The 21,605-nt window shown below is 46.5% G+C and overlaps 1 protein-coding gene across 1 annotated transcript in view; it reads left to right on the top strand.

Moving 5' to 3' along the window:
- DNAAF5 (dynein axonemal assembly factor 5) overlaps positions 1 to 21,605 on the top strand; it is a 629,742-nt gene that overhangs the window by 435,303 nt on the left and 172,834 nt on the right. The window contains exons 11-12 of the mRNA XM_069647233.1: positions 6,824 to 6,980; positions 14,973 to 15,164. Of these exons, the coding sequence (XP_069503334.1) occupies positions 6,824 to 6,980; positions 14,973 to 15,164 (349 nt within the window). The remainder of the gene's footprint in view (positions 1 to 6,823; positions 6,981 to 14,972; positions 15,165 to 21,605) is intronic.

The following is a 21,605-nucleotide window of genomic DNA, read 5'->3' as shown; positions in this document are numbered from 1 at the left end:
CACGGTCCTGTCATCTTGGGCTTCCCACCAGAATGTCCTTGTACACCAGAACAATTTTAAAAAGATCTTTTGCGAATGTCCCGATTCAAGGACTTTATGGACAGACAGCCAGATCAGTTAACATTACTCAGAGATGCCTCGCAGCCAGGGGCATCAGCAGAGCCATGCCCTGCCAAGAAAACCTGCCTCGAGCCACAACCCGGCACCTCTGTTCTAGGCACTCCGGCCTCGGCACACCCAGACAGTTCTCAATATCAAGACCCATTGCGAAACCCATATTATGACCAAGCATGGTATCGGGGTGGGGGGGGGCCCTCTATAGCCAGGATCAAGAACAATACTACGATGACGACATTTATGTAGTACTGTCACCCGATCATCAGGACCAGCCGGTTGCAGATTCGCCGGTTCACAACCAACTGCATTATAACAAATTGTTACTGAGGGCGGCACAACATTTCAACATTGACACGGAGGAGACACAAGCTGATAAGTACTTTGTGGAAAACATTGTGGGGGTCAAAAATGCAGCCACGCAATTCATACCTCTCTTACAATCAATACAGAGACGTATTCAACCATCCCTCTTAACACCTAGTCTTACAAGACGGTTAACCCAAGTATAGAAAAGTTGTTCAGGCCAGCACCCACTGATCCCCTGTACATTAGGGGCCAGCTCAAACCGGATTCTCTGGTAGTTACTACCACCAGAAAGAGGGCAGGCACTCTCCTGGCATCGGCAGAGGCCCCGCCAGACAACAAGAGTAAAAAGATGTATACATTTGGGAAAAAGGTAGCTCCCTCTACAGCGTACCAGACAAGAATTGCCAACAATACAACCTTGTTAGCTGTTTCAGCTGCCACAAATGGGACGAGCTTGAACAGCAACTAAGTGCCATCCCAGAACCACTGAAGGCCCAACTGCTTAAAACTTTTTTAGAAGGCAAGCAAGTCTCAAGCTGCATCCTGAAGAAAAATATTGATGCGGCAGACAACGTGGGACGCATCATAGCCAAAGAGACCCTCATTAAGCGGCATGCCTGGCTTAGGCAGTCAGGGTTTAAGCTAGAGATCCAATCAACCCTCCTGAACAGGTTTCGGCCAAAAAGACAGAGTTGAAAAGACCTACCCAACCAAAAGTTCTAACGAAGGTACTACCAAATGTTCGACCTTCAATTTGGTCTAGGGCAGCGGGGAATAAAATGAAAAAAAACTAAACAAAACAAAAAAAAAAGGCTGCGGGGCACACCCCGCAGCTGACCCGACAAGGAAAAAAGATTAAAAAAAGATTAAAAAAAGGAAAGGACCCTGCAGCGCCGGTTCCCGATCACGGAAGTGAAAGGGAACAGGCGTTGCAGGGACAGAGCGAGACGGAATGCAAGTTAAGTAGGGTGTGGGTGTGAGTAGGGGTATGGGTAACTTGGTAATGTTCTGGAGAGAAAAGACCGAAGATTATTTCAAAAAAATGATCTTCGGTCTTTTCTCCCTCGAACATTTCGACTTCGGTAAAACAACCCCAAAATCCCTGAACATGCCATTAGAACCAAACGTCCTATTCTGTAAGGCCGTAGAGGACACCATAAAGAGTGCCAAGGAGGAGTGCGATGCTCTTAAGTCCCTTGGGCAACTGACTAACAGACCTTATTCCCAGTGGGGTTCCCCAAATTCAAAATGATTTTGGGGACAGAGCAGTCAACCTTCCTCGGGCTACTCTGAGAGGACAGTCCCCGTCTTCGAACTCTCAAGACCAGGGTTTCTCGACCAGCTTTCAAAAAGGGAATAAAAGAGACAGAGGTAGAGGAAGAACTTCACCTGGGAGAGGCTCAGCCCCTCCCGAACAATGACACGCCGTTTCAGGCCCCCTGCTATGCAACTCGAGTAGGAGGCCAAATCTCTCAATTCACTCATGCATGGGAGGGAATAACATCGGACAAATGGGTGTTGTCCACTTTAGCGGGCAGGTACTGCATCGAGTTGATTCAGAAAACACCTTACCGCCCACCAAGACAGAAGAAACGAACCACAGAAGAAACGGCCATAGTGCTGTAGGAAATAAAGGTACTGCTCGAGAAGGACGCAATAGAAATCGTCCCGGCGAACCCAGTAAACAAGGGTATCTATTCAACGTACTTCCTTGTGCCAAAAAAAGACCTTAACATGTGCCCAGTACTAGATCTGTGCCCCGCAAGCAAGTATGTCAACCCACAGAAGTTTCGCATGACCACGCTTCAGGAGGTGATTCCACTCCTGAAACGGGGGGACTACATGGCGACTTTAGACATGAAAGATGCATACTTTCATATTTCAATGCACCCTGTGCAGAAAAAAATAACTGCTCTTAAAGTTGGCGGGAGTACATTACCAGTTCAAAGTACTCCTATTCTGCATCGCCTCAGCACCAAGAGTTATCACCAAGGTGCTTGCAGTAGTGGCAGCACACCTGTGCAGAAAGTCCATCCCAGTATACCCTTATCTGGAAGAATGGTTAACTGGAATCTCCTCAAATTTGCAGACTAAATACACAAAAGCTATAGACCTTCTTTTCAATCTGGGTTTCTCCATCAACGAGAAAAAATCAAGTCTAATCCCCAGCCAAACAAAACAATTTCTGGGGGCTATTCTAGACACAGAGGAGGAGCTAGCATTCCCCTCAAGCGAGAGAGTACGAAATATGCTGCTGCAGGTACCTCAATACAAGGTTGGTCGCCAGATAACGGTACTCATAGCAATGCACTTGCTTGAGATGATGGGTGAACTCTTGCATTTATTTAGTTCCTCACGCATGCCTGCGCATGCGTCCAATGCACAAATGGTTAGCGAAACAGTGGTCTCAGGCAAGCAGACAGTGGGACGATCTAGTGGTTGTTTTGAAAACCCTGGTTCAGGCTCTTGGCTAGTGGTCTAAGGACACCCTGTTAAAAGGAAAACCTTTTTGCGCTCCACTAGCCCAAGCAATCCTAACTACAGATGCCTCACTTGCCGGTTGGGGGGCACGGTGCACACTACCTCCACCACGCGACCCACGAACAGTGGACACTCGCCACTGCCCATAGACATATCAACTTCCTGGAGCTCTTAATAGTCCTCAAGCTCGTCAAGCTTTTGAGCAACATCTCCAGGGTCTGACAGTGCAGGTGCTCACAGACATTACCACGCCCATGTTCTATCTAAACAAGCAGGGGGGCACACTCTCCAAGTCTGTCCAAACAATCCCAGAAGATATGGAGGTGGACTCGCAAGCGGAGCATGTTTCTAACATCCCAACATGTTCCAGTGTAACTCAATTCTCTGGCAGACATGTTAAGCAGACACCCTCTACCAGAAGAGCACAAGTGGCAACTCGACAGATATCCTAGACGGAATATTCTCATATTGGGGTCACCCCCCACTAGTCTTGTGCACCACAAAGCTAATCGCTCAATGCCCAGACTTCACATCCAGGTTTCCCCAGCCAGGGTCCAAGGGGAACACCCTGTGGATGAACTGGTCAGGGAAATTTGATTACGCTTTTCCTCTGACACCACTGCTGAGCAGGATAGTGCACAAGATGCACCAGGAATAACTAACCCTAATCCTGGTTGCCTCTATGCGTGGGCGAGACAGCCTTGGTTTACATATCTGCACAAACTGGCGATGTGTGACACAATTAAGCTCCTGTGCCCGTGCAACATGTTGACACAACACAAGGGGGCATCTCTCCTCCCACGCCCACAATCGATGAATTTGGCTGCTTGGCTCCTGAAGTCATAGAGTTTGGCCACTTAAACCTTCCACGTAGGTGTATGGATATCCTCAAGAAGGCACGAAAACCCAACACCAGGAACTATTATTTTAATAAGTGGAAAAGATTTGTGATATGGTGCACATCACAATCCCTAAACACATTAGAATGTTCTCCAGCTAACATTCTACACTACATGCTAAACTTACTAGACTCCGGCCTAGTATTCAATTCCTTAAAGTTACATCTAGCGGCCCTATCAGCTTACACCAATTCACAGAACAAGGTTGCTTGGTGGAAAGTCCCTGTCATCAAGGCATTCATGGAAGGGGGGAAGAGGCTATACCCCCCCAAATTTCCAACCCTCCCCCGGGTTGGGATCTGTGTTGTGCTTTCCAAGCTCATGGGGCCTCCCTTAGAGCCTATGCACAAGGCCAGCCTAAAGCATCTTATCTATAAAACTGCATTCCAGGTAGCTATCACCTCCATAAGACGAGTGAGTGAGCTACAGGCTTTATCTCACTATAGATCACTTACTCTTTAAGACCCCTTTTACATCATACACAAGGACATGGTTGTCCTCCGGACACATCCTAGGTTTTCACCGAAGTTCATTTCAAAGTTCCATGTATACCAGTCCATCGAACTTTCCACCTTCTTTCAGAATCCTTCAAACTCAGCAGAAAGAAGCCTCCACACACTTGATGTATGGAGGGCGGTCTTGTACTATGTGAGCAAAACAAAACCCCCCAAGGTAAACGGATCGACTCATTGTTTCCATAGCGCCTGGTAGAGAAGGTAATCACATATCAAAGGGCGCCATCTTCAGATGGATAGTCGCATGCATACAACTCTGCTATTCCCTATCCCAAAAGGTTCTACCTTTTACACCAAGGGCACACTCTACCACAGGTACAGGGGCTCCATTAGCTTTCATTGCAACCATCCCTCTAGACGTCATATGCAAAGCTGCTACATGGAGTTCCATCCAGAAGTTCACACAACATTACTGCATTGACGCACATTCTAAAGCAGATTCACAGGCGTGACAACTGGTCCTAAAACATCTTTGCCGCTGTACCGTCTAACTTCCGACCACCTTCTCCAGATACTGCTCGCTAATCGATGCAGAGCATGTGATCTAAGCAGATCCACAAGCTGCAGAAGGTATACATTACTCACCGTAATCATATTTCTGGTGCTTGTATCTGCTTAGATTCACATGCGCCCACCCTTCCTCCACTACTGGAGTAGAAGGCTTTGATGTTTTTCTGGGGTTTTCAGTTTCTGCTTTACTACATCTGTACTTGCGCTATAACTCATGCAACCTCATTGTCACACTAGGGATAGTATTACTTATCACGCCCTGTTGATGTCCGTTTTTGAGTTTCGAAAACAAATCTTGTAATACTCGGCGACTTCCACTAGATGTCGAACTATGCAGAGCATGTGACTCTAAGCAAATACAACCACCAGAAATGCGATTACGGTGAGTAATGTATCATATATACATACACACGCACGCACGCACACACGCACCGTGATCTCACTATAGATCACTTACTCTTTACCACAAAAACAGTAAAGAATTGTTTAGCAATAAAAGAAGATTGTAGCCAGTAAAGTGAATCAAAATCAGAAGAAAGGTGATGCAAACAAATACCCTGCCTCATAAGATAAGGCTCTTAGTGCCTCAAGAGTAAAAAGTCCCAATTAAGTACCTGTTGCCACGAGTTAGAAGTCTTTAAAATTGAAGAACAAGTGTTGGCTTTACCAACAGAAAGACAAATGCTACAGTGAATAAGAAAACAAAGGTAAATTCAGTTCATTTGGGGTACTCTCCCAATCGCACTACTGTAGGGAAATCCCAGGGGGATCCTTGGTCAGGACTCCAACAGGCAAAGGAGAGTTAGGGAGGGGAAGAAGAACCTTTCAGTTTATAGGCTCTCCTCCCCAGTTGTTGAGAATAAAAATTCGAATTGAAAACTGACTGCTGACCTCTAAGTCTTACCAATGTTACATGTACAGTTTTTCTTTTACGTTTGTGCTTTATTCCTGAGGAGATGAGATTAAAAAACACTTCTCAAAGAGGACACGCTCCTATTAGTGCACAAACTGATAATACACCTGTTTCACTTTTAGCACTGCCATTTAATAATCAAGGAGGTAACCTATCCTTTCTTTTAAGACTTTATTTTGATTAGGTTTTTAACAAATTATACAATCAATTCTTTCTCTTTCATCTGCATGTTGTGAACATGAATATCCCACACTCTCCTCACCCATTTCCCCCATTAACCACACACAATATAAACTGAAACCACTCTGAGTAAGCTTCCCATATTGCCGTAACATTTTCTTTGACGGTAGTGGGCTTCATCACAAGTTGAGCTGTAGCCCTTAAATGTGGCAGTAACGCTATCACCGCCCCATTTAAGTGTCCACCTAATCAGGAGTCTGGCAGCATTTAACCCCAGCTACAAGCTTGGGGGTAAATGCACCAACTTAAAGCCTATTTTAGGGCGCTATTGGCACATTCTAATTGCACCGAAAATGCCCCATTGGGTCCAAAGGATGCAATGGGGAATGGGGAATACCCATTACTGCCCAACGCTTGATCCGGCGCTAATAGCGCCGGACCGGTTGGCGGTAAAACTATTAGCCTGGGTTCCCAACTCGTGATTAGGCCCATTCTCTTTTGCCACGAAAAGTCCATACCCTGCAACTCATGTGATGAGATCTTTCCAGCGTTTAGTCATCCCCTATCCTTTTTGTGTTTTCATCCCTCGCAAGTACTTTTTCCTCAAGCATAAAATGCAGGCAATCCTGCAGAGCATTTTGGCACTTGATTAAATAAGACATGTTTTCTTCATCTATTGTGGCTTTGCATTTTATGATTGGTGTACAACTAATTCCAGTTTTGATTAAAATGATGTGCAATCTTTTTACGTGGGATTGATCCGTTACATAGAAAATGGCGATTTCATGTTCAAGAAAAATATTTGGAAAACCGTTAATTGAAAATGCTGCAGCTAAGCAGTTTACCATGAAGGGACCGGAATGGCACTATATATTTTTTTTATTGTATTTGTTAATTTACAGATTTGGCATGTGCAAGAGATATTGATGCCACATGTGATTACAACGCTAGATGAAGATTCGAAGATGACTAGATTAATGTCATGTCGTATCATCAATGCTCTTCTTAAGAATTCTGGAAATCGGTTTGATCCAGATCGGCTGAATAAAATTTATCCAGGTATGGACGGTTTATTTTTAATAAAAATGTAGAAGACAAATGTATTTACTTGGAAGTTTGTTATAGTGCTAACACGCCGCCTAGCCATTACATAAGAGCTCAAGATAATATTTCATTGATGGTTCGACCACACTAATAAAACCACTCATTCTAGCATGATAGATAGAAAACATGTGTTTAAGGTAAGTGTTGGTGCTGTTAGCCATGTGAGTATAAATTGAGTATAACCCAATTATATGATTGAGTTTCTCCAGCATGGGGTGTTGCACGGATTCACCTGCTCCTTACTAATCCCCGTCGTCAGGCTGTGAATCCTTGGTAGAAAGCAGTTTCGCTTTAGACTGAAAACTGCTCATCACCTCTATATTCAATAATTTTCCTTTAGGTCATATATTTGGCCCAGCAAATGACACTCATCATCCTCGGCTTCATCCCTGGTGGCCATCTTTAGATTTTTACTGCACTTTGCTAGTGTTGGTAGTCCTTGTGCATCGCTCATCGAAAAAATTGTGGATTTTTTTTGCTGTTTTTTTGATAAGTTCGATAGTTTTTATCCATCTCTTCTTCCATCACACAGACACTATGGGCAGTGGGGACCCGTTGTCGGTGAAGATCTTCTTTCCAACATTGGATCTTCTCTCTGTGACTTCAACTGGCCCAGGCTTGTGCCTACATCTCACCTTGACCATCTCCACTGTGGCTAAGAAGAGTCTCATGTGGCCTGAAGAACATTTTTGGCAATGATCAGCACCTTGTGCTTCAAGATCTGCAGCGGATTCTCATTGAAGACCAGGAAGGATCGCCACCGGAGGTTAGTGGCTCGGATCAAACCGGAGAAAGCCTCTGACGCAGTCATGCCTCATCCAGGACTGGCAGGTCCCATGAGCGTGCTACATCGGAGGAGATCCAAAAGAAGGCAAAATGCTACGCTACATCTGCTCCATCGAAGGGGTCTGCGGCTGCAGGATCAAGTTCGGGAAGGGGTCGGTCCCTGTTGCTGGCTCCATCGATGGTCAGCCTACTGGCTGGTGGTTTCCCTCTGTCTGCTAGGAAGTCCCTAACCCTTTCTAAGCACAAGTCTTCAAAAGGAAAAGTCGGCGAAGGACAGACCTGTGGGATGCCCTTCAGCGGCTCCCTCGTTTTAGTCTGCATTGGCCCTGTTGATGACCACTTTTTCTACCAAGACAACCACCTTGTTGACGGCCTCCTCGTCAACTCAAATCAGCTCTTCATCGATGAATAGTTCAGCAGCGACCATCATTTCAACCTTCACGACAACACCACCAGGGGTCTATTTATCTCCAAGGCCTCTGTCAGCGATACCGACCACGACCTCAGCGGTGGCGCACCCCTTCTTCAGATCCCCGTCGTCGCCTCCTTCCCAAAAGACTCTGGTAGGGTGGGGGAGTTACTGGCTCAATCGGACTTCCTGCCAACGAGAAAAGAAGTAAGGTTTCCTCTTTCAGCAATGCGAGACCCCAAGGAAGACTCTTGCGTTGGTTCCGTTGTTGAACGACATTTGGGGGGATGGATTGGTCATTATGAAAACTCCAAGTACCATACCATCAAAGCGGAACAGTCTGGAGAAGAAATATCGGGTCCCAGACTCCGCTCAAAGGTGTCTCAGGTCACTGCCTTCTCCGGACTCGGTGGTGTCTGCCACCACCAGGAAACAATCTATCAACCCCTCTTCTTCGTCCATGGTGCCCTCGGACGAGGAGAGCAAGAAGCTAGATGCTCTTGGCAAGCGCATTGTCTACAATGCAGCTTCCACCATCAGTGCCGCCAAAGCCCTCGCTATCCTGTCTCGTTGCAACAGGGAGCTTTGGTACAAGCTCAGACCTAAACTATGTTTCCTTCCTGATGACAAGAAAGCTGAGGCCCTAGCCCTATTGCAGGAAAGTGAGGTGGCGTCATATAACACCATTACAGTGGCGCTTGACATAGCAGACTCAGGGTTCTGCCAGGTAGGGAATGGTGTGACCCTTCGACGCCAGGGGTGGCTGAAGGCCACAAACTTTCAAGAGGACGTGTAGTCCAAGGTTGCAGACATGCCTGTCAATGGAGAAACCTGTTTGGGAAGGCAGTGGATGAAATTCTCCAGCCCATTAAGACCGACACGGGAGACAGCATGCTTTCTGGGGACCCTGCAGCAAAGGAGGTCATCTTTTTGTTCTCAGAAGGGGAGAGTTTCTAGATCTTCCAAGGGGTTCTCTGCCCCTACTATCCACCCTCCTGCTCCTTCTCCCAGGAAGCCTACAGGGGCCGCTCCCAGAGCTACACCCAAGCAGGACTAACCGGCCGTGGATAGGCACCCACACATTTCTGATCCCAGTGGGAGTGCAGCTCTTGAACTTTGTTGAGCAGTGGAGAAAGATCACCATGGACAAATGGGTGCTGGATGTTCTTCCGCAAGGGCACGCTTCGGAAAGGTGCCCTCGCATTCCTCCTGTCGTGTGTTAGGGGAGTTTTCCTAAATTCCTACTGGTAGTAGGACTTTAGTAAGCTATCCTGGTGATTTGTAGATCCCCAACTCTTAATATCCGTCTGTACTAGCTCAGGACCTTGGTAGGGTGGCCGAGTAGTCAGGCTTATTTTAAGAGGAAGATGTGAGCTGTAGGTAAGTATACTGAGTCTTAGCTAGACAGGCACAACAAAGAAGCACTTACACTTATAATTATATAAAAGTATATATTTATTATATTTACACCAGAATCACTTTAAATACTTCAGATGTTTTTATGAGAACACTTAGGAATACTTGATAATACACTTCAAAGGACACTTTCACTTTTGTGTTTGTTCGCGGTTGCATGTGTAGCAACGTTAGAAAGGGAAAAGACAATGTTATCGTATTATCCGTTACTGCACGCTCATGCTGTTTTCAATGGTTTATGCGGTAATACATTTACTCTGCAAACACACAGTAAGGTCACTTAAAGGGAGGAAAATGGTTAGTTAGTGTAACATAAGCTTAGTTTAAGGTTCTTTGCCTAGTAAATCCTTTAAGCCCAAACACGCAACCCTAGCTAAAGGCCATTCGGAGAGGGCTTGCAGTCTTGACAATCAGCTAATTACGAAGAGTTCCTGTGGATTTCATCCAGTTTCTAGTGGTATTGCAGCAGCAAGATAACAACCAACAAGGGAGACCTTAAAACAGACTCAAGAAGGGGGGACACCAGAAGTCGCTTGGGTCTGAGGTAAGAGGGGGTTGCCCCGGACACCTCTACATGCACTCCAACGCTCTGGAGCGACTTCTTGGAATCCGGTAAGCAATACGTTTTTCCCCACAGTACCTTAGGTTGGACGAAAATTTTCGTGCTGGATGCTCTGCGATGTTGCAGCTCTGGACCCGACCTCCAGATTCCTTGGTCTGATGACAGAAGGCAGGACAATGGATGGGATCTCTCAGCAGCAGTCTTGAGAGAGGATCTGTAACACGACTTTCAGGCACTTCTTGGCTAACTGCAGTTTTGGCGCCTTTTCTGCAGCACCAACAAAGGACACGGATAGGCCGGTCAATCTTCCTCTCTTCATGTAGTCCCACACTCTGAGGGGGTCTGGGCGAGTTGGATCGGATCTCTGGAGTGTCCTTATGGGTTCAGCAAATATTTGGATGCATTTGGCCTTTCCACAACGATACACTGGAAATGGGCAGCAAGCAAGTCTCCTGGTATTGGGGTTCCGCAGCTCTGGAAACTCCTAGGACTTCGGGAGATGGCTTGTTTTAAAGTTCCTCTTGGGACATGTTCTTCCCACCAGCCAAAGGGAAGGGGTCGTCCTCTTCGGAGCTCCTCTGTCGCACAGAAAACAGTGTCAGGACAGCAGTGGTTGCATCACGGTGTTGTAAAGGGTCTGCTGGCGCCTCTGGTCGTCGTCTTCTTCGCTTACTTTAGCTTCCAGTAGTCAACTTGCTTTTCACTCCAGAAGCCTCACCTTTTATACCGTTCCAGCACACACGCCTTTGAAATCTCTCCCAGCATTTTACAGAAAGGGGCGTTTGGCTGTCCATTCAGGACAGCCAGACCCTCTGTGGAAGCTGGACCCATTCAGGCACTCTGGCAGACAAAGGACAGGGGGCTGGAAGACTCCTCCCCACTTCCTGCCTGCCAAGACACTCTGGAGCCTAGGCGGGGATACCCAAGGGTTCAGAGCAGAGAGCTGAGAGAAGGCAGATACTAGGTATCCCTTTGGCACTCCACTGAAGGTGGGGTGTGCCAATCCTTCGGACTAGAGTTTTGGGAGAGATATACTTGAGGATATAGAAAAAAAAATCTTAAAGGAGGACCCTAAGGGTCCCCAGCAACACTGCACGTAAGGCGCTGTGTGCTGCAGGTGTAAAAACACAGATGCCTTTAAAAGCTATGGCGCAAACAGACTCCATAGTACAGGTAAGGTAGAGTACACAGAATAGAGTTCCAAAAGACAGGGCTCACAAGAATGAATGAAAGTGGAAAAAGGCTCCACTTATTCAGGATTGAAAGAAAAAGGTCCAGATGTCCAGCAAAAAGAGCTGGGGGTCTCACTATGAGAGGAGATGAAGCATAATAATGATAAATGATAAACGAGCATCAATAACTTCACATTGCCCAACTGCTACAGGAGGTTCAGGCCATGTTGTGAAAAGGGACAATAGAGCTAGTTTCTCAGTGCCTCGAGGGCTCCGGAGTGTACTCCACATACTTGCTGGTACGGAAGAAGTCAGGAAGGTGGCGACCGATCCTAGACTTACGACGCCTAAACAAATACTTGAAGTCCCAAAAGTTCAGGATGGTCACATTGCACTATGTGCTCTACTAGCTGCAGGAAGGGGATTTTCTGACCACTCTGGACCTGGAGGACGCTTACTTTCACATCCCCATTCATCGCAAACATCAGAAGTTCTTGCGTTTTTATAGTCCAAGGACGGAACTACCAGTTCAAGCCCCTGCCCTTTGGCCTGAAATCGTCTCCAAGGGTATTCCCAAAATGCTTGGCCCCGGCAGCGGTGCACCACTGCTGCACCGTCATACACGTCTATCCTTATCTGGATGACTGGCTTATTCGACAGCACACAGCAGAGACCAGACCCCTTCTGACTATGCTCTGATTTTCTATCAATTATCCAAAGTCATGCGTGGTGCAATATGGGTGGTCTAGCTCAACACAGTCACGTGTCTGGCAACCTCTTCGGAGGAGAGGGTGAAGGCCATCCTAGAGAAAGATCAGCCGTGTTCATCACAGTAGTCTGGTCCATCAAGTGCCTGTTGGGTGTGATGTCTTCCTTTATCCATCTGGTCCCCTTTTCAGGCTCCAGATGCAGCCTCTCCAGGAATTCCTAGGCACCAGGTGGAAACAGGTCACAGGCACTTGGCCAGACAAGATCGCCCTCAGTCGGACATTCCTGTAGGCTCTGCAATGGTGGGCGGTGCGCCCGCATCTCACTGATGGATCTCCCTTTTGGATCCAACCGGTACCAGGCCACGGTCACAACAGACGTCGCCCTAGAGAGGGTTAAGGAGTCCACACAGGACAGTCTCACGGCCGAGGCCTCTGGCTCCTGGAGGAGAAAGACTTGTACATGATGTCCTAGAGCTCTGTGTGGTCTTCTGGGCCCTCATGTTATTCCAGCCTCAGCTCCAGGGGAAGGTTGTACGGGACTTCACAGATGACACCACCATGATCTACATCCAAAATCAGGGTGGGGCGTGCTCACCGGCTATCTCTCTGGAAGCCCAGTCCCTGTGGCACTGGGCCATTCTTAAGGGCATGTTCCTCGTCCTTTCACCTGTCAGACATCAAGAACATCATTGCGGACTTGCACGAGTGAGAATTTTAACCAGTGAGGTGTCTCGTCTCTTCAACAGGTGTGGTCCTCCCCAGATCGACCGCTTCGCAACAGCTGACCACTCCAAATGCCAGATGTTTGCCAGCAGATATCCTCAGCCAAGGAGTCTGGGGGATGGCTCCTCATTCCCGTGGGACAGGCTCTTTGTGTACGTCTTCGTCCGATTCCGCTCCTTTTTGACATGTGATCAACACTCGGACGTTGCCATTACAGGATAACTGTCATTACGCTGGCGTATCCGTGGCAGGTTTGGTACCCAGACATTCTCTATCTGTCAGTGGTTCCGTCCATCAGACTGCCTCCACTTCCCAACCACCTCTGTGGAAAGTGGAACAATACTGCACTACGACCCAGCATCGCTAAACCTCACACCTGCCTCCTGCAGCTCTGAAGTTTGGCACTATTTCCTGCCACTGGAGTGGAAGAAGAAGCTGAACGAGGCTAGAGCTTCCTCTGTTGTCTTGTTAGACAAACATGGAGCGCTTCCTTGTGGTGCAGGACTTCAGAAGATTACGCCTCTGCGGATAACTGCTCTGCAGCTTCTCCTGTACCTGCTTTCGCTAGCCAAAGCTGGGCTAGCTGAAGCCTCCATCAAAGTTCATCTGGCTGCCATATTCCAGTGCACCCGGGTGCCAGGCAAGCCCTCCCTGTAGTCCCACAGGCTTATCAAGGAGTTCCAGAGCCTCTTCAGAACTTTTCCGCCAGTGAAGGCTCCTGCCCCAGCTTGGGAGCTCAACGTAGTTTTGACTAAACTCGTGGGGTCTCCATTTGAACTGATGCATCAGGCCTCTCTGAAATTTCTCTTGTAGAAGAGTGCTTTCCTGGTGGCCATCACATCGGCCAGGAGAGTCTGGGATATCCAGGTCCTCTTCTACAAGGAGCCGTACTTGACCTTCCACGCTACAAAGGTAGTGCTGCGGACTCATCCCATCTTTGTGCCAAAGGTTCCTTCAGGGTTCCATCTCAACGAGCCTCTGGTTCTGCCAGTTTTCTATCTGAACCCTTCTGCACCTACTGGAAGGGCATTGCATTCACTGGGAATCGCTCGTGCCTTGAAGTTTTATGAGTTATGCACAAAGGATTTTTGGAAGATGTCTCAGCTGTTCGTAAATTTCGGACCTGTGGGACAGGGGAAGGCCCTGTCTAAGGTTTCCATATCCAGGTGGCTCTCCAGCTGTATCATGCACTGTCATCGTCTGGCCAACAGACCTGTTCCAGACCGGCCGAGAGCCCACTCCACCAGAGTCATTGCAGTGACCATGGCGATTCTCTGGTGTTCCCCCTGCATGACATTACAAGGGCTGCTACGTGGAGATTCACCCACACCTTGATGAGATTCTACTGCGTCAACTGAGATTCCAGGGAGGAGTCCTGGGTCGGCCAAGTGGTGCTACACAACCTGTTTGTCTGAGGTGAGTCTATTCCAGGGGTAAGTGTGTTGCTTCTGGTGAGCCTTGTCGCATCCCGTGCGCAAGTTTATGTGCTGTAGTGTAGTCATATTCATGAGCATGTGAATCCATGCAAACCGTATGCTGGAGAAAGTTTAAGTTACTTACCTATAACTCTTGTTCTCCAGCATGGGTCTTGCATGGATTCAAATGCAAACCCTCCCTCCTTCAACTCTGGCTCTTCTTGTTTCATCCTCCCACTTTACATGCACAACCAAATCTGAAGATGGCCACCAGGGGTGGAGCCTAGGAGGAAGAGTGTCATTGGATGGGGGCAGTATGACTGACCCAAAGGACAGTGATTGGGCAGTGATTGGATATGGAGGAGACAAGAAGTTTTCAGTCTAAAGCAAAACTGCTGCTTTTTACTGAGGATTCACAGCCTGGCAACTGGGAATGGTATGTGAATTCATGCAAGGCCCTTGCTGGAGAACAAGAAATACAGGTAAGTAACTTAAACCATACAAGTAGGGTGCTCCATCCACACCTTTACGGTCAGTATAGAGCCTGCTGACGTGGCAGGGAGGACATTTGCCGTAATTGTGTCCATGAGAACACCCTAATAAGGGTTTCATGCATTCAGTGAAGCACAGGTAAAATCCCTGAACATGCTGTTAAGCAGTAGTCTAAAGAATAAAGCTCCATATTCAACCATGAGTATATGCAATAGGTTTGTTACCTTTCTAAGTTGACCCTGATCTCATTATTTCCATTTAGAACTCTTAAAACGCCTTGATGATGCCTCGGATGAAGTGCGAGTTGCAGCTGTTAAAACATTGATTACCTGGTTTAAGTGCATTACTGATGATTATGAAAGGACAACGTTTAAGCCCCACATAGAGTATTTATACCAAGGACTGTTGGTTCATCTTGATGACCCTGATAGGAGCATACAGAGTGCTGTCTTAGGTAAGATTAAAAAAAAGTAGTTACTGTCTGCCTTCCTTAATTGCATAACTCTAACGATAATCTTTAAATTATTCCAGTGCTTTTACTTGTCAAACTAATTTGTGTATGTTTTGTTTGTATTTGTGCTCTTTACATTGTGTTCACACTACATCACCTGAACATCTTAAATATGTTCTGTTAATTCAATTCTTTGAAAAACGCAAGTGGATAGTGTTAGAAAACGTATCTCAAACTCTGGCTTGAATGTTGTGACCTGTGCTTATGCTGACATGCTATTCCTGTGTTTGCGTGTCAGCATCAATATCAATGGGATTTTATAAAGTAAGATGCTACCTAATGTTCTAGTTACTACTTTTCTGATTTTGTAGATCACTTGTTTGAATATGTAGTCACCCTTAGAACTCAGCGTGGCCAAATTATCATCACTCGACGTGGAATTTGAAAGTGTCCTTGTCATTTGTTAACATTTTAATTCTTAAGACTAGTGTCATAAGTAAGCAAATAAAAAAATCAAATTGGTTTCTTATATCTCGCTTGATGCCAGACTCCAGCCTCTAAGCAAGCGCAGGATCAGGACTGGGCATCAAACCTGTGGAGCCTTGTTTCCAGGACAGGCGCATTGCCCCTGAGCTATCCTTGCTGCTAATTTGCTTTATAAAGAAGGTGGTGTTGTGTGCATTTTGAAAAATAGTCGATGCTGAAGACTTCCATATATTCGAGGCAGTGTGGGCACCTTCAAGGCCTGATTGGTGAAGGCTGCTGGAATGCAAACCCTCTTACTTTCGAGCCTAATTCAATTTCCTGTTTCTGTGTAAAGTGGCTTTCTTACACTCTCCATATGCCTCCCTCAAGAAATCAATGCACAAGAGATATTTAAACTTCATTCAGATAACCAAGATCATGAAAAATGTCTTTGTTGATGCTTTACCCAATACTCTGGTGTTTAAGTGTGACCTGTTTGTAAACTGTAAGAATAGAATGACAAATAGTCAACGAACACTGGTCTTTGCATTGACAAACTCTTCATTAGCTTGGAGGTCTTTTGATGTTGACTTTCAACTGCTTGAGTTGAGCGGTCTCTGTTTTGCGACTGCTTTCAGTTTATTGGTTCCTTGCCAATATGGCAGTAACTTCAGCAGATTTTATCTAATGCCATCAATACCCAGAAGCCTATTTGTTTGTCTAAGCATCCTTCTGAACCAGAGTATGGTAACAAAAAAAAGGTGGTCGCATGAGCTTTTGCCGTAGTGAAGGACTGACTTAGAGTTGACAGTCTTCACAGTGCTGGGAAGGGACAGTTTACTTTGTGAGCCATTGCACCCATCCCCCCTTAGTGTGGGCCGGGGAGTGGTCAGTGATGGGGGCGGGGGAGTGTTTTCTTTTTTTTAATTAAATGTTTATCGGATAGATTCTTATTTAATTACACAAAAACAAAGGAAGAAACATAACCATTTCCATCATCTTCTCACACACATAATATCAGCATAATCATCACACAGGGTTGTATAGTTTTGAAGCCCACAGGTTTATTGGAAGGAGGGTAATAGGGGGTGTCGGAATCATGAAAATTCATCTAAAACAATAATTTAATTTTAAAACCAAGAAAGACATATCGAGCTGATTTTGCTGTGTTCCGCATTGTCCTCTTATTAAAACCAGGTATTGAATCTCCATCCTTCCCCTTTTTGTTTTTTTATTTATTTTTTAGCCAATCCCAACCACCACAATTAACTCTCTTGCCCTCCTCCCCACCACATTTCCACTTATTAGGTCCTAATAACTTAATTGCTCATTGATTTAAATCTAACATTGCATACTCCACTTGTTTAATCACTGCTAAGGTTAAACAAGGCCTTTCTCCCATCCGGATCCAATCCCACTATTCCTCCACCGGCATTGACATTTCCGGGGGAAACATTTTCAGTCTTTCCCTGCGCATTCTAGACAACGCACTTCAGGAGGTAGCAAGATGAAGCAGTGTTTCCACCAACCCGGTGGTCCCACAATGCCTACACTGTGACTCATTAGGGTCAATCATCCTTCTTGATGGCTTAACCTCTTTTGTGGTCAACATGTTAAGTCGACATCTAAGCAACAAGTCTCTGTCGTGGGCACAAGGGAACTTCAAGATATACAAAGGAGGATCATTACAACCCCTTTGTTCTGTCCCTAGTATGTCTTAATGTATCCCTGTCTCTCCCATTACATGTATGTGTCAATCCAATCAATCTGCTGGAGTTTTTTTTTTTAACCATCTGTGGGTTTGATATAAAATCGTTTATCTCAATCCCCTTTTCAGTCGGGATTGTCTCTATTGTTTCTCTCCATCTGGTTAAACCATGACCGCCCTCATCGTACTCTGATCTAAATATACCATATGGAGCTATCGGTTCTACTAGCCTACATTTCCTGTAGGTTATTAATGACTTCCAAAGCACTATTGCTTCAAGTGACTTAGTTCATCATAGGCAGTGAGCTTGGGAGTCTTAAGGTCTTCTGCCAAAACCTGCCCTCCAGTATAGACCACACTTCCCAATGCATACTTAACATCGCTTCCGCCCCATAGGTCAACACTGGGGTCACTTTCTGACGATAGAATATCAAAATCGGAGACAGGGAATATTTACAGTGCTTCTGGATCAACACCTTCGCCTGATTAGCCATACTCAAAGCCTTCAGCTTCAATGCATCATAATGAGCTCTTTCATCAATATTTGTATTAATGATAACCCCAAGGTAAGTCATGGTGTTAACTACCTCCAGTTCCTGATTTTTAACATACCAATTAAACTTCCTATTTCGTAGCTGGGGCCATAATCAGTATCTTAGATTTTTTTTACATTAATTTTCATTTGATGGTCTTCAAAAAATACATTGAACCCATCAATCCTGCATTTCAGGCCACTTTGTGTAAAATACAGAAGTACTATATCACCTGCGTAGATGATCCACGGAATGTCCCAGCCGTTCACCCTTGTGGGGAAAAGCCCTGACAGGCACCTGCGAGACTCCCGGGTAAGAAATATAAAGGCAAAACAGGAGAGCCAATGCACACCCCTGTTTTAGCCCCCGATGTGTCGCAGTTTTTTCTGTTAAGGTACCTGCTTCATTTAGCCTGATTCGCACAGAGGTTCCTGCATAAAGAGCCTTAATGGCCTCCTAAAGATCAATAGGACAGTCCCATGGTTTTACATTTTCCCAAAGAAGCCCTCAATTGACAGTCGAAGGCCTGTTACAGGTCCATAAATGCCATGAAAATGCTGGTCTTTGACTCCAATGTTCTTTGTTTCAGGATACCCAAAATAAACAAATTTAGCGACGTGCCTACACCTTTTATGAACCCTGTCTGCCTATAGTCTAGTGTTCCTGTTTGCTGCGCCCAGATTTCCAATTCTCGCAGCAAGACGGAGGCAAATATGTTTCCAAGAGAGCCTAAAAGGGTGATCGGGCAATAGTTGTGTGGATCCCTCCGATCCTCATTCTTCTAGATTGGGACTATAATAGCTTCATGCCATGTCAGAGGTAAACACTTTGATCGTAGGATGTGCTCAAAGATCAATTTAGCCAAATGCCCCCAGGCCACCAGATTTTCTTTAAGCATCTTATTAGAGATGCCATAAGGGCCTGCTGCCCTCAAGGAGCTTAATCTTCTGATCAATCGCTCAAGCTCTTCCCTATTTTAAAGACGCCGGAGGGGGGTGTCAGTACTTCTGCTCTCTATATGGTAGAGGAGAGGCACAGAGGACCTAGCCAAGATTCTCTATTATTGGTACGTGGTGGAGCAATCAAGGCCTAGCTTCTCAGGAGGTGATGCAGACTGGTTCTTAAGTACAGTGTAGTCCCCAAGCACCCACAAAGGAATGTCCGCACACTGTATTGGTTAAAAAAACAGTTTTTATAGAATTAATATTCAAGGTTATATACACTATCACGAATACTCACTTTGTGCTGAGAAATCAACAATGGTAAATATATACAGTTCTAAAGTAGTACCACAAATATTATCCGATCTCATTAAAGTGCATACGGTCAGAATGACACACAGATCAAAATAAAGAGGAAACCAGCAGTAGAGAGAGGAAGGAAAGCAAGATGGTTGAACAAATGCAGAATACTTGTCACTACCGTTAAACACAGTTCTGTGTGGAGATTTCCCCCCCCCCCACACCTGGGCAACCTGTAGAATAAAGATACACGCCCAGTCCATATATTGTTCTCAACAGACTTCCCAATAGTTCTGCAACCCCCAACGAGGAACGCGTTGTAGCGTTCCTCGTTGGGGAATCGACGGCCCTTCTTGACTGTCCTCCCTTTAAGGCAGGAGTCACGGGTAGTCGATTGTCCGACGGAGAACAGGTCGAGCTACAACGGTGAAGTGGCCGCTTCGTTCCTAGCAGTGCTCGTTGACGGGGAAGCGTAAACATCCTGCAAGGAGGAGGCATGCGGGGCACCTCGGTGTCGATAGTTCTGGACCGCAAAGAGTTTGAAGAACTGTGGCCCAGCAAGGGCGTCGAGTCGTCGGTGTCTCTGTGGTCTTTGGGTGGCGGGAAACCCACCGGCGGATGCTCCTCGGCGCGTCGATGGTCAGGCCTTCTCCAGCAGGATACAGCGGCGACGATGCGGACGAGAGCGTCCTTGGATTAAATGAAGTTCTTAGGCAAACGGGAGCACGGCGGCTCCAGTCGGCAATGGCGGTCGTAGTCAGTGGCAGACAACAGTCCGGGCGCTTCTCCTTGGGATTCCGCCGCAGTCCCCGTCTCGGGTCGGCAGCCTGTCGAAGGTCTGTCTACCAGGGAGCTTTGGCAAAGATCAGCGGGTGCACGATGGACCCTCGTAGCTCGGTAAGAGGGTGCCTTACCAGGTCCTCTCTGGGTCAGTCTTTGGAGGTACAGCAGCTTTCAGATTGTGAAGGAGAGCAACAGCAATTCTTCTCGTCCAGCAGGGCTTTAAGGTCAAGCTTCAGTTACTCGAGTTACTCATTGTAGTGGACTTCAGCTTCTGAACACGATTCCTAGCAGTGAGAGATCCCCAGATATACTGTTGATCTCCCATTCGTTCCGCTGGGTCATACTCAAGCATCCAATCACGACTAAGGGCATTCATGCAGGCAGGCAGCCAATCAGGCACACAGTGCATTCAGGCCATTCACTTCTCTCCAGACACTCACAACAAGTTATGTGTATTGGGACAAGTACCCAGCCATTCAACACTCCACACTGCATTCATACCGGTTTCGGGCAGGGCTGTCTCAGTCATTGTGTCAAACACCAGATACTAGACACCCACAACACAGAATGCGTATTCATCACACACTCCATTCACCCAGGTCCCACCCACAGGCGTACCCACAACATAGGGTCGTTGAGAAGGCTCCAGCCAGTCTGGTCAGCACTTCCCCACACTACCATATATGGAATTTCCACCCAACAGCCAGCCAGGGGGAAGGGACAGATTCGGGGCTTCCCAGGACACCGGGAAGATCAAGGTAACAGGCGATGGAAGGCAAGAGGCCACAGGGGCCATATTGTCTCCATTAGGAATCTGCCGATTCCAATGGCAGGACCTGGGCATCCCAAAATGTAGGACGCTCAGGGCACCAGTCAATTCAGCACGGAGCTGCCACCAGCCCGTACCCTGCTCTGTGGGCCACCCACAGGTGCCCAAAAACATACATTAGGCGTACAGGGTTGCCATAAGGGTATCCCATGGGTCTGTTCACCAAAACCAAAGGAGAGAGCTGCACCGCCAGGAGTCCCACATGAACTCCTGCGCAGAAAACACGACAGAACACATGATAAAAGCAGTAAAGGACAAGGATACGGAGGCCCTGTCCCTCCGATGCATTTCCAGCATCGCACCTATCTACCTTAATAGCCCAGGCATCACTGGTCCTACTTAGATCAGTCTCGCCAGTATTCCCAGCATCAGCAAACGGAGAGTAGTAATGAGCTACACAAGAAGCTTCATTTACTTGACCGAGCATACTACTTGCTCTGAACTGACCTCCACTGCTTATTATCTCCCAGATGTTAGAAGCATTATTTTTGCAAACAATTCTCTGCATTATTTCTGCAGCCTTCTGTGCTCTGAGGGCTCTGCTAGCTGTTAGCCAATTTCTAAATTTTAGTTTTACGATGTTTCATCAGTACAGACATATTAGGATTTAAGGCAGATTTAATCCTTCGTATGTCTGCCCGAAGCTCGCTTTTCATCTTAACAACCATGGGGTCATAAATGTGCTTAGCTGTAATATCCTTCAGATTATTTTGCTTAGTTGGCACTAGAAAATCTTTCAGGATCCACGCATAGTCAGGCTTAGTCAGATTATTTTTAGGGTCATCCTCATATCGATTTACAATTGCGTGGATTTCATTCAGTCCCACCCTTAATCGATTTTAGCCCTATTTACCTCTGTTAGGAAAGATTTCATAACTGTAAGTA

The sequence above is a fragment of the Ambystoma mexicanum genome, chromosome 2q (assembly GCF_040938575.1).
Source record: "Ambystoma mexicanum isolate Mex_15411 chromosome 2q, UKY_AmexF1_1, whole genome shotgun sequence".
In the NCBI taxonomy this organism is placed as follows: Eukaryota; Metazoa; Chordata; class Amphibia; order Caudata; family Ambystomatidae; genus Ambystoma; species Ambystoma mexicanum.
This window is presented reverse-complemented; position numbering and strand designations above follow the sequence as displayed.